Source organism: Zophobas morio, unplaced genomic scaffold (assembly GCF_036711695.1).
Source record: "Zophobas morio isolate AGI-343-1 ecotype UQ-CSIRO unplaced genomic scaffold, CSIRO_AGI_Zmor_V1 ptg000024l, whole genome shotgun sequence".
NCBI classification, from domain to species: Eukaryota; Metazoa; Arthropoda; class Insecta; order Coleoptera; family Tenebrionidae; genus Zophobas; species Zophobas morio.
The window spans coordinates 14,686,208-14,701,715 of record NW_026972129.1 but is presented as its reverse complement, the minus strand read 5'-3'; the positions used below and the strand labels follow the sequence as shown (position 1 = coordinate 14,701,715).

General features: G+C 34.3%; 2 protein-coding genes across 2 annotated transcripts; one reads left to right on the top strand and one right to left on the bottom strand.

The window, feature by feature from the left end:
• Positions 1-5,868: 5,868 nt before the first annotated feature.
• LOC135135673 (juvenile hormone epoxide hydrolase 1-like) lies at positions 5,869-8,995 on the bottom strand. Its single transcript, XM_064064807.1, has 3 exons — positions 8,597-8,995; positions 6,198-7,177; positions 5,869-6,121 (listed from the first exon to the last, which is right to left on the bottom strand). Exons 1-3 carry the CDS (start codon positions 8,771-8,773, stop codon positions 5,905-5,907), a joined length of 1,374 nt encoding a protein of 457 aa, XP_063920877.1. The 5' UTR covers positions 8,774-8,995; the 3' UTR covers positions 5,869-5,904.
• A 2,844-nt stretch (positions 8,996-11,839) lies between these two features.
• On the top strand, positions 11,840-14,635 carry LOC135135672 (ran GTPase-activating protein 1). The gene is made up of 7 exons (XM_064064806.1): positions 11,840-12,706; positions 12,762-12,949; positions 13,022-13,336; positions 13,393-13,822; positions 13,876-14,084; positions 14,150-14,353; positions 14,403-14,635. The coding sequence occupies exons 1-7, from the start codon at positions 12,595-12,597 to the stop codon at positions 14,547-14,549; spliced, it is 1,605 nt and encodes a 534-aa protein (XP_063920876.1). The 5' UTR covers positions 11,840-12,594; the 3' UTR covers positions 14,550-14,635.
• The last annotated feature ends 873 nt before the right edge of the window (positions 14,636-15,508 follow it).

Below are 15,508 nucleotides of genomic sequence, written 5' to 3'. Positions count from 1 at the left end.
CTGATGACGTCAGCTCAAAAGTTTGCCGAATAAATCGTATCTAAAATGTACAAAATATGATGAGTCTGTACTTGTGATCTATCATTCCAATCATATTTTTGGATTTGCATATGCAGGGTGATTCAAAAAAATTAATGAAAGCGTGAATTTATTTTATCGATTTAATCAGGAATTAGAAAACCGAATGCTTTGAAATCTTGGGAATATTTTAAAGTTATTATAAGCATGGTAAACTTTTGTTCAAAATGTATTTGTTCATCCCTCCTAAAAAAATTGATGACGTCACCCTCAAATTTTGCTGAATAAATCCTATCTAAAATGCAAAAAATATGATGAGTTTGTACTTGTGATTTATCATTCCATTCATATTTTTTAGATTTTCTTAAGAGGTGGTTCAAAAAAATTAATGAAGTCAATTTATTTTATTGATTAAATTAAAGGCAACACTTATTATTAGTATTACACCCCAACCAACCCAATTTGGTAGACACAAAATTTGTTAAAGGAAAAACTCGGTTGAAACATAAAGGTAGCACGCTTATTTATATCGACTTTAACATTACAGACCTGCATTTGTTTTATGCGCTCACTTGGTTCCGCGAATGTGAAATAGACATGTTTATAATCAACCAATTGTGAATTTCACCGTCAAGAATTAAAATAAAACCCAATGTTTTATATAATAAGCGGAAGTCGAAGCAATAAAACCGATGGTCGTTTTGTTTACAGTTTCTCTGTTTGACTCTCACGTATGCTGTTACGCTTGTCATCTTAAATTAAGAATGTTTATACATACACGATTTTCAGTTGCCTCTGATACGTATACGTGAGTAAATTGTTTCGTTATTTTATTGATTATAACAAATCAATATTCAAAACGACCCAATTCATTTTCCCGAAAATTTGAGAATATAATAATTTTATTCTTAGTATTACACTACATCTATCCCAACTGATATACGTGTCCTTGCAAAAATGTTGATGACGTCATCGCAATTTTTTTTAAATTCCCACTACAAAAATGTAATGAGAAAAAAAACACAATAGGCATGCAGTCGTCAAGTTTCCGACAGCGAGGGAAGTACTGTCTAAACTCTTTAGACCAATTTTTTCAGATTGAATCACAAGTATTGTAATCGAGTCCGTCGGCCGACTCTCTATTACATTTTCTCGATCTTTCATGACCCCTAGAAGACGAAGAAATAGGTCTCCCGTTTCCGTCTGTCTGTCCGTATGACCGTCTGTTCGTTTGTCTGCCGTCCCGGATTTTTATTAGACAAATAATCTCCGAAAGCACTGGACCGATTGTTGTGCAATTTTGTATTTATATTACGAATATCATGTAGATGGTAAAACGCTAACCAAAATTTGCCTAATCATCCCCACCAATAATGTGATGACGTCACTTCAAAATTGTACATAGTAAATGGGTTTTAAATTGTATAAAATAACATAGTCCTACACATATAGTTTATGACTCCGAATTGAGTTTTTAACCGAAACATCCAGATTTTTGGAAAAAAAAAATCAAAACTATGCCACAACATTTTGCAATTTAATTTGGAATCTGCAAAACCGAATGCTTTGAAATCTTGCAGATGATTTACAGTTATGATAAGCATGATAAATTTTTATTCAAAATATATTTACTTGTCCCCTCCAAAATATTGATGACGTCATCTCAAAAGTTTGCCGAATGAATCCTATCTAAAATGTACAAAATGTGATGAATCTGTACTTGTAATTAATCATTCCGTTCAAAGTTTTTGGATTTGCATATACAGAGTGACTCAAAAAAATTAATGAATGCGTGTATTTATTTTATTCATTTAATCAGGAACTACATACCCGAATGCTTTCAAACCTTGGAGATGTTTTCAAGGAATCGTAAGAATAGAAAATTTTTGATCAAAATGTATTTGCTCATCCCCCCTAAAAATTGATGACGTCACCCCAAAATTTTTGCTGAATAAATCCTATCTAAAATGTACAAAATATGATGAATCTGTACTTGTGATTTATCATTCCATTCATATTTTTTGAGTAGGCGTATACAGGGTGACTCAAAAAAATTATCATTGTATTTCAGGAACGGAGGAAGTTCGACCAATTTTTTTCTTTCAATGTAATAACAACCTTTAACATTGAATCATACCTCCACAAACTTGAAGGTTTCCTTGCTTTTTCGGACAAATAGGCAAGAATTATATCCTCACTGACGCCTTTGGCCTTGTTCTGACTTCTCCAGTTGCAAAACTTCGTGTATTCTTTTTCATACAAGTTTCTTGATTTTTCTGGAAGCAAATTGTTGGTCGCCGCTTCAGTAACATCGTTCGGAACAAACTATCTACTTCTAAAACTACTTCCAAGTCCATTTCGGTACACCCAAAAACCTCAATTGACAAATATTTTGCAAATAAACAACGTTGCTATCAAAATGAGCGAATCTGTTTCTAAGGTCCGGTTCCGTCTGGTGCTTCTCAATTCCTTTCAATTTATGTCAAATTCTTTTCGAAATGAAGAATAGGATCGCATGGCGTCGGTGTCGAAAAAAATAGTATCTGCACCGCATGATTAAACTAGCTTTTTATCCTCCTGATGGGATGTTTAAATCACGAGGCGAAACCTCAAATCCTCAGAACACTAGAATCCACAAATCCTCAGAACAGCATAACCCCCAAATCCTCAGAACAGCGAAGTCCTCAAATCCTCAGAACTCCACAATCCTCAACTCCTCAGAACTCCATAACCCTCAAATCCTCAGAACAACGAAATCCTCAACTTCTTAGAACACCAGAATCCTCAAATCCTCAGAACACCAGATCCTTAAATCTTCAGAACACCAGAATCCTTAGATCCTCAGAACACCATAATCCTCAAATCCTCAGAACACCAGAATCTTCGAATCCTCAGAACACCAGAATCTTCAAATCCTCTGAACACCACAATCTTCGAATCCTCAGAACACCAGAATCTTCAAAACACCAGAATCCTCAAATCCTCAGAACACCATAATCCTCAAATCCTTAGAACACCAGAATCCCCAAATGCTCACCACATCAGAATCCTCAAATCCTCAGAACACCAGAATCCTCAAGTTCTCAGAACACTAGAATTCTCAAATTCCTAGAACACCAGAATCTTCGAATCCTCAAAACACTAGAATCCTCAAATCCTCTAAACACCAGAATCCTCAACTCTTCAAAACAACAGAATGCTCAAATCCTCAGAAGACCAGAATCCTCAAATCATCAGAATCCTCAAATCGTCAGAACACCAGAATCCTCAAATCCTCAGAAAATCGGAATCCTCAAATCCTCAGAACACCACAATCCTCAAATCGTCAGAGTCCCATAATCCTCAAATCCTCAGAACACCAGAATCCTCAAATTCTCAGAACACCAGAATTCTCAAATTCCTAGAACACCAGAATCCTCGAATCCTCAAAACACTAGAATCCTCAAATCCTCTGAACACCAGAATCCTCAAATCCTCAGAAAATCGGAATCCTCAAATCCTCAGAACACCACAATCCGCAAATCGTCAGAGTACCATAATCCTCAAATCCTCAGAACACCAGAATCCTCAAATTCTCAGAACACCAGAATTCTCAAATTCCTAGAACACCAGAATCTTCGAATCCTCAAAACACTAGAATCCTCAAATCCTCTGAACACCAGAATCCTCAAATCCTCAGAAAATCAGAATCCTCAAATCCTCAGAAGACCAAAATCCTCAAATCCCCAAAACACCAGAATCCTCAAGTCTTCAAAACAACATAATGCTCAAATCCTCAGAAGACCAGAATCCTCAAATCATCACAATCCTCAAATCGTCAAACACCAGAATCCTCAAATCCTCAGAAAATCGGAATCCTCAAATCCTCAGAACACCACAATCCTCAAATCGTCAGAGTACCATAATCCTTAAATCCTCAGAACACCAGAATCCTCAAATTCTCAGAACACCAGAATTCTCAAATTCCTAGAACACCAGAATCCTCGAATCCTCAAAACACTAGAATCCTCAAATCCTCTGAACACCAGAATCCTCAAATCCTCAGAAAATCGGAATCCTCAAATCCTCAGAACACCACAATCCGCAAATCGTCAGAGCACCATAATCCTCAAATCCTCAGAACACCAGAATCCTCAAATTCTCAGAACACCAGAATTCTCAAATCCTCAGAAAATCAGAATCCTCAAATCCTCAGAAGACCAAAATCCTCAAATCCTCAAAACACCAGAATCCTCAAGTCTTCAAAACAACATAATGCTCAAATCCTCAGAAGACCAGAATCCTCAAATCATCAGAATCCTCAAATCGTCAAACACCAGAATCCTCAAATCCTCAGAAAATCGGAATCTTCAAATCCTCAGAACACCACAATCCTCAAATCGTCAGAACACCAGAATACTCAAATTCACACAACAAAAGAATCCTCAAATCCTCAGAACAACAGAATCCTCAAATACTCAGAACACCATAATCCTCAAAACACCAGAATCTTCGAATCTTCAGAACACCAGAATCTTCGAATCCTCAGAACACCAGAATCCTCAATTCCTCAGAAAATCGGAATCTTCAAATCCTCAGAACACCACAATCCTCAAATCGTCAGAACACCAGAATACTCAAATTCACACAACAAAAGAATCCTCAAATCCTCAGAACAACAGAATCCTCAAATACTCAGAACACCATAATCCTCAAAACACCAGAATCTTCGAATCTTCAGAACACCAGAATCTTCGAATCCTCAGAACACCAGAATCCTCAAATCCTCTGAACACCAGGATCCTCAAATCCTCGAAACACCAGAATCCTCAAATTTATTTTAATTTGAACATCCCCTTAGGAGGATAAAAAACTAGTTTAATCCCTTGATGTATACTATTAAACTAATGTTAAACGTTGATCTATTTTGAGGGAAAGGACCTTGAAAATTTTCGTCAGTCCAATTAATAACAACGTGGACCGGAGAATGCACGATTTAATTTGTGCTTGCTTTTTTGATGATCAATTGAATTAATGTATAATTTACCATCATATAAGTAAATTCTTTGTTTCTTGACAGAGTGTAGCGTAATTAAATGTTGCTTGCTTCACTTCTAATATTTCTAATACTCATTCAGTTATAAATTCGAGAAAGACAGGATTTGAATTTTAATCGACATAAAGGCACAAAGTTGTGGCGAAAGAGGAATCACACGGTTTCCAGTTATAATTTATAAGTCTGTAATATTTGAATTTGAAAGAAGAGGAGGTTTTTGCAGCTGGTATAAATTCCCCGCGGACTTATTCTTCGCGGGCTTACTTCAACTTTGCCTTTAATTTCTTTCTTCCTCTTCTTTAAATTTTTGAGGTTTATAATAGTACGTACTTACATATTTGTTTAGAAAGGGGTAGGTTGTAATTACAGACGGTGATTGTGGCTGGTCAGCAAAAAAATGTTACTAAAATCAACATTTAAATAGGACATTTAATATGTTCCTATATTCCTACTGTTCAAGTTCAACAAGGTGCTTACGTTAAACACAAACACAATTCTCAATTATAGTTTTCTGTTCTTTTTTCACATTACTCACTTATCTTAGTAAGCATTTTAAAACCTGCATTCAACGTGCTTTACAGCGAAACATTGTTACAAGTATTTAAGTAGTTGCTGATAACTTCTGAAGGTTCCCGCTAAAGTTAAATTGGAATTCTCACTACGTAGATTCATTTTCGTCATGTCTTAGAAGCATAGGCTGTAGATGAGGTAGCTAGTGGTACTTTGAAGTACTTTAAAAGTAAATGTGAAGAAAAAATTTATGCGACCACAAAAATATAATTCAATGTAGGGGTTACAATAATTTAAATTACCTATACCGTTTTAGTAACATTTATTTAAAAAATACAAAACTATTTTTGTGTTGAATTAGATGAACGCATTTTTTCAACAGCAATGAAAATGTCATCAGCTAAGGCTTTAGGCAATTCAAAGGCAGCGAAGTGTCCTCCGTCTTTAAAATCAGAAACATGGACAAGGTTGTGGTATTTTTCCTTCAGGATGGCCATTGGTTGTTGAGCCAATTCATTTGGAAATCTTGCACATGCGCTAGGTACCGTGATAGGTATTCTGAAAACAAATATGAATTTTAATAACTTTTAGTAACAACTTGTTTAAAAGGTCGACTTCTTAAGAGCAAACTTACCCTTCAACACCCAATGACAACTGAGCTATATTGAAACTTTCTGAATATAACCTCGCAGAAGTTGTGATTGATCCCGTAACCCAATAAATCATGACATTATCCAAAAGATCCGCGTAGCTAAATTTCTTTGTGAGTCCACCATCTTCTAAATTTTTCCATTCTTCATTAGTCCAAGTTATAAATTTTTCCAAAATATAGGCTGCTAGACCTGACGGAGAGTCGTTCAACCCGACTCCAACAGTGTCAGGTTTAGTCGCCTGTAAATGCATGTATCCCATTTCTAGCAGCAAATTGGAGAACATAGTAGATAGCGGATATAGTTTACTTTCTTGTTCTTTGTTGTCGACTATCAAGGGAGGATAAACACTACCCAAAATTAATTTAGCAGTAGAAAGAACAGAATTGACGAAGCACATATTAGCATGGACACCCAAAATTTGCTCTGGGAATAAAGTAGCCATATGCTGTACAATAATTCCACCCCAGTCACCCCCTTGAATGTAATATTTTTCAAAACCCAAACGATTCATCAGATTCTTGAAAACCACCGACATTTCTACTGCTCCTAATCCAGGTCGTGCGGCAGCTTCAGAAAATCCATATCCAGGTAGCGATGGTACTATTACTTCGAAAACGAAATCTCGACCTGACGCTGGTTTGGTCAATAGTGGAATTAGGTCATAAAATTCACGGACCGATCCTGGCCAACCATGTAATAACAGAAGAGGAAGGACTTTCGCCTTTCCTGGATTCGTGGGTTTAACATGGATATAATGAAGTCGTAATCCTTGTACGCTCACAGTGTATTGTGGGAACTGATTGAGGAACTTTTCACGTTCCCTCCAGTTGTACTTAGTTCGCCAATAGTCGAGTATATTTTTAAGCAGTTTAGTATTGATACCATACTGATGCTGGACACCTTCTAGAGGTGGTGTTAATGTTCTTGCGTTTGAGAGGCGGTGTTGAAGATCTTGTAAAACCTATAAGCCAGAAATTAATTATTGTTGTAAGTTTCATTCCTGAGTTGAAGTAGACAATACCAAAGACGTTGTATAGAAAATATTAAAATTAATCAAGATAAATCGTGTCTAAAATTTAGAATGTAACAGATGAGCAACATAATTCGTGATCGCAGTTGTCTGTATTTCAAAAAACATATCTAGGAACTTTTTAAACTCTTAACCTATATCTCTCTGGTTTTCAGATATTTGAATTCAAATGTCAAGAATTTGACAAGTCAGTGACAACCGAATCAATCAAGTATAGATCCAAAATTTTGTTTGGAGAACCTTTTGTGATCATGATCACGGATTATGTTGCCCACCCGTTATTACATGTCCATATTTGTGAATTATTATCAAACGCATTCCCATTTTTTACAGTTACTTATACAAAATATTTCAAAAAATTTATGAGTTATTATTATTATATAATATATAATTGTCAAATTGCTATTTCTTTGATTCTGCTTTCAGGGTGCATGAGAAGTTTTATTTAAATAATTTTAGAGTATTTTTTTAGTAAAAAAAAGTCGCTTTCAAACTAAAACAAGGCAGAAGAAAATGTAGCGCGAGAAGACGTGTTTTTAAACATTACAGATATTTCTAAAAATATTGTTGAAAAAGTCTTGATATTAGTATGTTATGCAGCGCTTATCTAAGTAAGATAACAAACGTGGACATATTTGGAGATCAACAAACACAATAACAAAATACGTATCTACATATTATCTTTCCATATTACTTAATAAAAATGTCTGTTATGTAATACAGTATGCTTTTACAACAAAACTAAATAGAAATTGTCTACATCCACAATGGGACTCTGAACCAGTTTTTTAAGACAAAAATTGGGCTAAAGTTATATATTTAGACGGAACCGCCTTGAGGCCTGAAGTACAAACGTACAAGGTCAGCTTGTTAGATAAATTATAATATTTTTAAATTACAAACTTGAATTTTCTATAACATGTTAATATAACCCACAAATAAACGAATATGCCACACTACAATTTCAAGCGGGATTTATTCAATCAAATTTTGACAGAATGATGTAATGTGTAAGTTGAGCGGTAGTACAACCCATACAACTGATCTTACAGCCAACTCTAATTCCTTTTATTTTCGAAAGACGATGTTATTATGTTTTTAAAATGTTCTTGGCGTTCGCTGTATTATCTTTTAAATAATCTCTGTTTCGGAAGATACATGAATACCTAAACGTGGAATTTTACTTTATTATTCGTTTTGTTTTTTAGTAGCAATGACATTGAATTTTAATAACATCGTTCTAACGAGGTAATTATATTTTTCTTAAATGCTAAAGTAAATTGCACACTTATTAGTTATGACTGCATAATACATAATAACCATTTTGAAAAATAGCGTATGCAAACTCACCGCATCCGACACTTGAATTTTAAATGGCTTAATTGATGTATCTTCTTTTGATGCATCACGAGGGCCCCACCAAGTAGCTTCTAATTTTGGAACGGGGGGTGTTTGGCATAGTTTGCTGATGGTATAAGCAATTAAAATTGTACCAACCACCAAAGATAATTTTACAACGACTCCCATATTTTTCTAAAGGTGAAATAACTGCACAAAAAATATAATTTGTTCACTAGCCTTGAAATTTAACGTGTTATCGTTTAACTTGTTGATGCGATCATTGGTTCTGCTGCCTACGATAACGTATTATAGTTTGGAACGGGACAGAGTCTGACTGACACACGGTAGCACGTGTTTATTAAACCGCGCAGGAACCTATGCACCAACTGATGTGGCCAACTACACACGGTACTGTTCAGGATTTGATATGCGATATACAAATCCACTATAAGTAATTATATAGGAAAGTAAGTATAAATACATAATGTCAAGTCATCATGATTTTGATTTATAGTAAATATGGGTGGAAGTATCAGTAACTGGAAGTTAAAATACAAAGATAACAAAAACGACATGAAACAACAAAAAAAAAAATTATAAAAAGATTGACTGTCAAAGTTGGTTTCGTAATGAAAAGGTCTTGTTTGTGGTTATATTTTAAGCAATTTAGGTAAATTATTTCTGAAATAATAGATAAAATAACTCATCGGTAAGCAGAAAGTGTTCGTAATTTATCATTTAGCAGAGTTGGTTAAAAATTTATAAGACCAATTTTTTGAAAGAGTGAATGAACAAACTGTAGTTAATATTATTATTTGTAAGCCGTAAATTAATGTGAAATATGATAATTTACATGTATAAACTGATCATATTTTGCACATTTTAGCTTGGGAGTTACTCACCAAAATTTTGAGCTGTCGTCATCAATTTTTTGAAGGGGATAAGTAAATATCCTTTAATTAAAAATGTGTCATGATTACCATAAGTTTAAAACATCTGCAAAATTTCGAAATATTCGGTTTTGCAGATTCAAAATTAAATTGCAAAATGTTGTTTTATAATTTTAATTGTTTTTCAAAAATCTGGACGTTTCCGGTAAAAACTCATCACGGAGTCATAAACTACATGTGTTTATCTTTATTTATATTTTAATATGTGCAATTTTGAAGTGACGTCATCACATTATTGGTGGGGATGATTAGACAAATTTTGGTTAGTGTTTTACCATCTACATGAAATTCCTAATATAAATACAAAATTTGACAAAAATCGGCCCAGTACTTTCGGAGATTATCTATGGAATAAAAATCCGTGGCGACAGACAGACAGACGGAAAAGGGAGACCTATTTCATCATCCTCTTATTTGCTTACGCTCAGGAAGTAAAAATATCATGTGTTAATAAAACATGTTGACAACACCAACGCCTCATTAATTGTTTCCGTTAATCATTATGACATTTACGGTCAACTAACTGTCACATAAAATGTCAAATAACTACAACGCCAACATAAATTTGGTACCTTATGGTACCTTATGGTACCTACTATCGTCCCGACACAATCATAATATGATTGATGTCGGGATTTAATGAACCACTGATAGAGATATATGTCTATGGTGCGCAGTCAAATATTCTTAGCCATATTTTGAAACAATGCATATACACTGAACGTTTCGGGTAAAAAGTCAACACGGAGTCATAAACTACATGTGTAGGACTATGTTATTTTACACAAAATCCGGGACGGCAGACAGACACACGGAAACGGGACACCTATTTCTTTGTAGTGGAGTGGTCATGAAAGAGAGAAAACGTAAAACTAGAGAGTCAGCCGACGGACTCGATTACAATACTTCCTTCGTTTACGTTCGGGAAGTAAAAAGTTTATTATCTACTGGATCAATTTGCCGGCTTTTTCGTTTAATCTTGTTGTTAATCAACTAGTCAGTTTAGCATTACTTATTTTATCCATTTATTTTACTACAATGGAATTGAAAAATGAGAAAATTAAATTTCGCGCCGAAGAAAAATTACCGCTGAAACCGTATTTGGAAAAACAAAAATCATTCTAGTCACCCATGTTTTAGTGTGTTTAGAGAATTCGCACCTACTAACATATAGGTTGACAGTTTATGGATTAGGAATGTAGACGTAGCAGGTAGAAAATTGGAGAGCGCACTTGACTCAAGACTCACTTATTGTTTTGGTAGTGAAGTAACCACCTGCTAAAAGAGAGCAGGTTAAATTTACTATATAATTTTACCAAAGAGCAATTACTTAAACAAAAATAAATCGCATTCGACACCGCTGTTCTTCTCAACGATTGCAATTAGCGTAAGATCAGTTTATTAACGATTTTAAAATCCGAGATACTGTGAAACTTTTTATGTTTGGATTCTGCACTATTCATTTCCACGCGATGTCTTGCGTTTTGTTCGGTAATAATTAGAGTTAAAATATTTTGAATTTATGAGTATTATAATGACAAGAAAGAAGAACAAGCAAAATTAAATTATGTCACACTTTGTCAACAATTTTAAACAACAAATAATTTACAAGAGGTTGAATTATGTGTTGACTCAACAACATAAAAACATAAAAAAGCACATATGCAATAAACATAATAAGGCATATATTAAATGAGCTCAAAATCAAAATAAAAATTCGAGAATACATGTTCAAATTCAAGCTGTGAGAGAGTATTACCGATATGAGAAAATAGCATATTAATACAGAACACATATAAAACCATTTTTAGTCCATGGTGATTTTAAGTTAACTGATGGCCCTTTCTCTCAAAATGTATTGGCGAATTTGTCAAAGTTTCACACATTTCGGATCAGAAAGTCATTAATAATTAATTGAGTTTGTTGAAGGGAGAGCATGGCGTCGAATGTGACTCGTTTGTATTTAAACAACTGGCTCTTTTATAAAATTACAAACTAAATCAGACGTACCAATTTTAACTCACATTTACACTGGCATTGCTACACAAGAAGTAATCACAGGAAGTGAGTCTCCTCCCGAAAAATCTACCTGCTACAGTGCGGTTTCGCGGCGTTATTATATTTCTCCCAGCGCGAAATTTAAATTTCAAATTCAGAACACCACCCCGTGAATCAGACCGCCTAGTTGGCTGTCTCTTTTGCAATGATAAGAGTACAGCCACAGTAACGCGAGTGTTAGTCGCACGTCGTGTATTGTAGCAATGGTTAGTAATTTGTTTTAACTCAGCTTTGTCTGCTGTACAGTTACTTTAATTAAGATTGTTTTTTTAATGTTTGTAAATTTGTTATTCAAATATTTGTATCGATTTGTAACATGTGATTTTAAAAGCTGGGGAGGTTTTTGCGACTGGGTGAATAGTTTCTTCAGACTTATTTTATTTCACAGCATTTTCCTACCCAGGACGAAGAAATAAATGATGTGCCCTTCAAATTTTGTAATATGATTTAAGGTCACTTTTCCACTTAGGGTTCCATTTTGATAGCATCTCAAGGTCATAGCTTGACTTTTCGTTGATTTTATATTTTTTCACATGCCTCATTTTGACGGTATGTTTTGGTTATCACAGTGTGAAGATTCAGTTTTTTCAATCGAGGATCCAAATATAAAGTGCTGATAAGATATTTTAGATAATTTATGTGTGCGGTTAAAAAGTACAATCTTTTTGACACTGTCAAAACAAATCTATGCATATCGAGTACGCAGATAAAGCATACAGCAATACAGCTCACAGCAGCAGAACCTTTGGACCTCCCTCGTAACTTAACTTGGGTTTGCTTTTTAGGAACTTTTACTTTTGTTAGATTGTTGACTGATCTGCTGTCGTTTCTCTTTACATCCTTATTGGAACTGTACATAAAGGCTACATTTGAAAATTTTCATATGCTTCTTTTCCGGTAAGGTTATAAAAAATTAACCGCCCTTAACGCATGGTTTGGGTTATGTTTGTATAATATTTTGTAAAAGAATACTGCGTTAACGCAACAAAGTGCGAGAAAATGACGAATTCCACCGTCGACGAAATAACCAACGCCTTGGAAGTGACCCGCGTGAGCCCCACTGGTGTTACTTTTGCTGGTCAATCCTTAAAACTTGATTCTGTCGACGATGGTGAGGTTAGCCGAATTCACTGATACAAATGTTAGTAACGTTTTAAATATTTCAGCTAAAAGCATTATTGACGAAATTAACAAATGTCCTAATCTCCAGTTTCTAAATCTTGAAGGCAATACTTTGGGAGTGGAAGCTTCCAAAGGTATAGCGAAAGCCTTGGAAAAACATCCTGAGTTTAAAAGAGCACTATGGAAGGATATGTTCACTGGAAGAATGAAAACAGAAATACCCAAATCATTGGTAAATTTAACTAATATAAGTTGTAGTAAAATTTTACAAGAAGTGATTTTTATTTGGAAGTAATTGTTCTAGGAATTTCTTGGAAGTGGATTAGTTTCAGCAGGTGCACGCTTAACCGAACTAGACATGAGTGACAATGCGTTCGGTCCGATTGGAGTAGAAGGCCTTGCTGCTTTACTTAGAAGTTCTTCATGTTATGCTCTTGAGGAACTTCGTTTAAACAATAATGGACTAGGAATTACAGGTGGAAAGTTGTTAGCTTCTGCTCTCACAGATTGTTACGAATCTAGCAAAAAAGATGGAAAACCTCTAGCATTGAAAGTATTTATAGCAGGTAGAAATCGGCTTGAAAATGATGGTGCTAAAGCACTTGCAGAGGTTTTCAAAGTATGTATTACTCCCTCAGTAACCATTATCCAATTCATCTTCATTGCTTCTTTTAGATGATTGGTACACTTGAAGAAATTGCCATGCCACAAAATGGCATTTACCACCCAGGAATGGCTGCATTGTCAGATGCCTTTAGCAATAACAAAAATTTACAGATACTTAATTTGAATGATAATACTGTTGGTGAAATAGGCGCTGCAGCTATCGCCAAATCGTTACCACATTTACAAAACTTGAAGGAAATTAACTTCGGTGATTGTTTATTAAAAACGAGTGGGGCTATCTTGTTGGCAGATGGTTTGAAAAATGGTCATGAAAAGTTAGAGGAATTGAATCTTGGTCATAATGAAATAAGACTAAGAGGAGCAATACATTTGATTAAAGCTGTATCAAATAAAAGCAAACTGAAGGTTTTGAATATAAATGGAAATCAATTTGGAGAAGAAGGAAGATTACAGATTGATCACGAAATTAGAGAAATTGGTTTAAATATTACAGTTTATTTTATAATAATTACTAAGTTTGTGTATTTTTAGGAAAATTAAATGCTCTCAGTAGTCTAAGTGAAGATGAATCAGAAGATAGTGAAGATGAGAGTAGTGATGGTACCTGCCACTCTGAGAGTGATATGGAGGAAGAAAACATTGAAACAAAAACACCAGAAGATTTCTTAAATTTGCCAACTGCTGACAACTTTTTAGCCCTTGGTGATGCAAGAAGTGAGTTAATATTAAGAGAAGCTAAGGTAAATAATAAATTTGTTAATTATATATAATATTTGTTCTATGTATATGTGTACTTTTGTTATAGAAAGGACAAAGTATGGATGTGAATACATATGTCCCAATTTTAATGAAAGTAGCGTCTCTTGTTGCAAGCTCAAAGGAAAATATTTCAGAAATGGCACTAGATTGTTCAGAAAAATTATTTAAAGAACTTTTCACATGGTCTGAAGGATCTAGCAATTCTTCAATGGTTAACAACACTATTTTGGTACATTTAGGACTAATTAAAGTAATTTTTATATATGTTGCAAAATTAATTTTAATACTTACAATTATAGAGTGAAGATAAAAAATTCAAACCTGCATGGAATTTGGATGGATGTTTTAAAGCTTTAAAGAACGTCATTGGCAAAAATTATGTTACTGAGATTACCAGGGACACACTAACATTATTTTTACAAAAGGAAAAAGTTGGGAGTAGATAAAACACACATAACTTCGTTTTACATGTTTATAAAATATTTATTTATTCTTTTTTCTTATTTGAAATAAAGTTTCATGTAGAAAAATACTTTATTCTCAAATTAACAACGTAAATACAATCCCAAAAACAAAGCTATTGTAAGAAACCAGTTTAAAACTGATCATGTATAAACTTTAATAGTAGATTTAATCCGTTTTCTACAAATGGGGCAGTGGCCACTGTAACGCATCAGTCTTGGAGTACAGTCCATACACAGGCAAAGATGTCTGCATGGTAGCACTAGGATACATTTTGCATGATCTTGGCAAACAATGCAGTTTACATTGTCATCTGCTTTTGTACTTGGTTCAGGTTCCACTATTCTTCTGGGGGCCTCTCTCTGAAGGCTTCGTGACCAAAATCTGTTCACACTAGTCTTAACTTGCCGATATTTTATTCTAAATGCATATAAAAATGAGGTCATTTTGTTTCTGGTATAACTATACAACACGGTATAGAACTGTAGAAAAATATACAAGAAACAAAATGTAATGATGATACCTATAAAAGATTCTAAAGGAACGTCAGTTAAAAAACTGTAACAATCATATATACATTCTGAGATTGAGAAATATAAATATTTCAAATTGGCTAGCACGTCATAAATACTTTGAATGCAAAGATTTTTTATATAGTCCAAGATGGAAACACCAAATAATATTCCTGACTTTGGTACATAGATGACAATAAACCATACTCCATCACCAAACATGATGATAACTTGTTTCACAAAGATGATGATATTCTTGACCTTATTAAAAATTGCAGCTATTCCACTGATCCCAGTTTCATATACAGATGAAAGAGATGTCCAACTTGTTCGAAGAAGTTGTACTATGAAGTGGCCAGTTGAACAAATTCCAGCAGCTGTCCATTCACAGGCGTATATTAGACTAGTGAGTAGATTATTTATATTAGTTG

What these genes read in the sequence shown, in the direction of transcription:
- LOC135135673 (XM_064064807.1), bottom strand. Translation starts at nt 8,773, where the DNA reads ATGGGAGTCGTTGTAAAATTATCTTTGGTGGTTGGTACAATTTTAATT. An exon ending in AAATTCAAGTGTCGGATGCG is followed by an intron (nt 7,178 to 8,596) that starts GTGAGTTTGCAT and finishes TCTGGCTTATAG; the next exon opens with GTTTTACAAGATCTTCAACA. An exon ending in TTGTCATTGGGTGTTGAAGG is followed by an intron (nt 6,122 to 6,197) that starts GTAAGTTTGCTC and finishes ATTTGTTTTCAG; the next exon opens with AATACCTATCACGGTACCTA.
- LOC135135672 (XM_064064806.1), top strand. Translation starts at nt 12,595, where the DNA reads ATGACGAATTCCACCGTCGACGAAATAACCAACGCCTTGGAAGTGACC. An exon ending in ACTTGATTCTGTCGACGATG is followed by an intron (nt 12,707 to 12,761) that starts GTGAGGTTAGCC and finishes TAAATATTTCAG; the next exon opens with CTAAAAGCATTATTGACGAA. An exon ending in TAATATTAAGAGAAGCTAAG is followed by an intron (nt 14,085 to 14,149) that starts GTAAATAATAAA and finishes CTTTTGTTATAG; the next exon opens with AAAGGACAAAGTATGGATGT.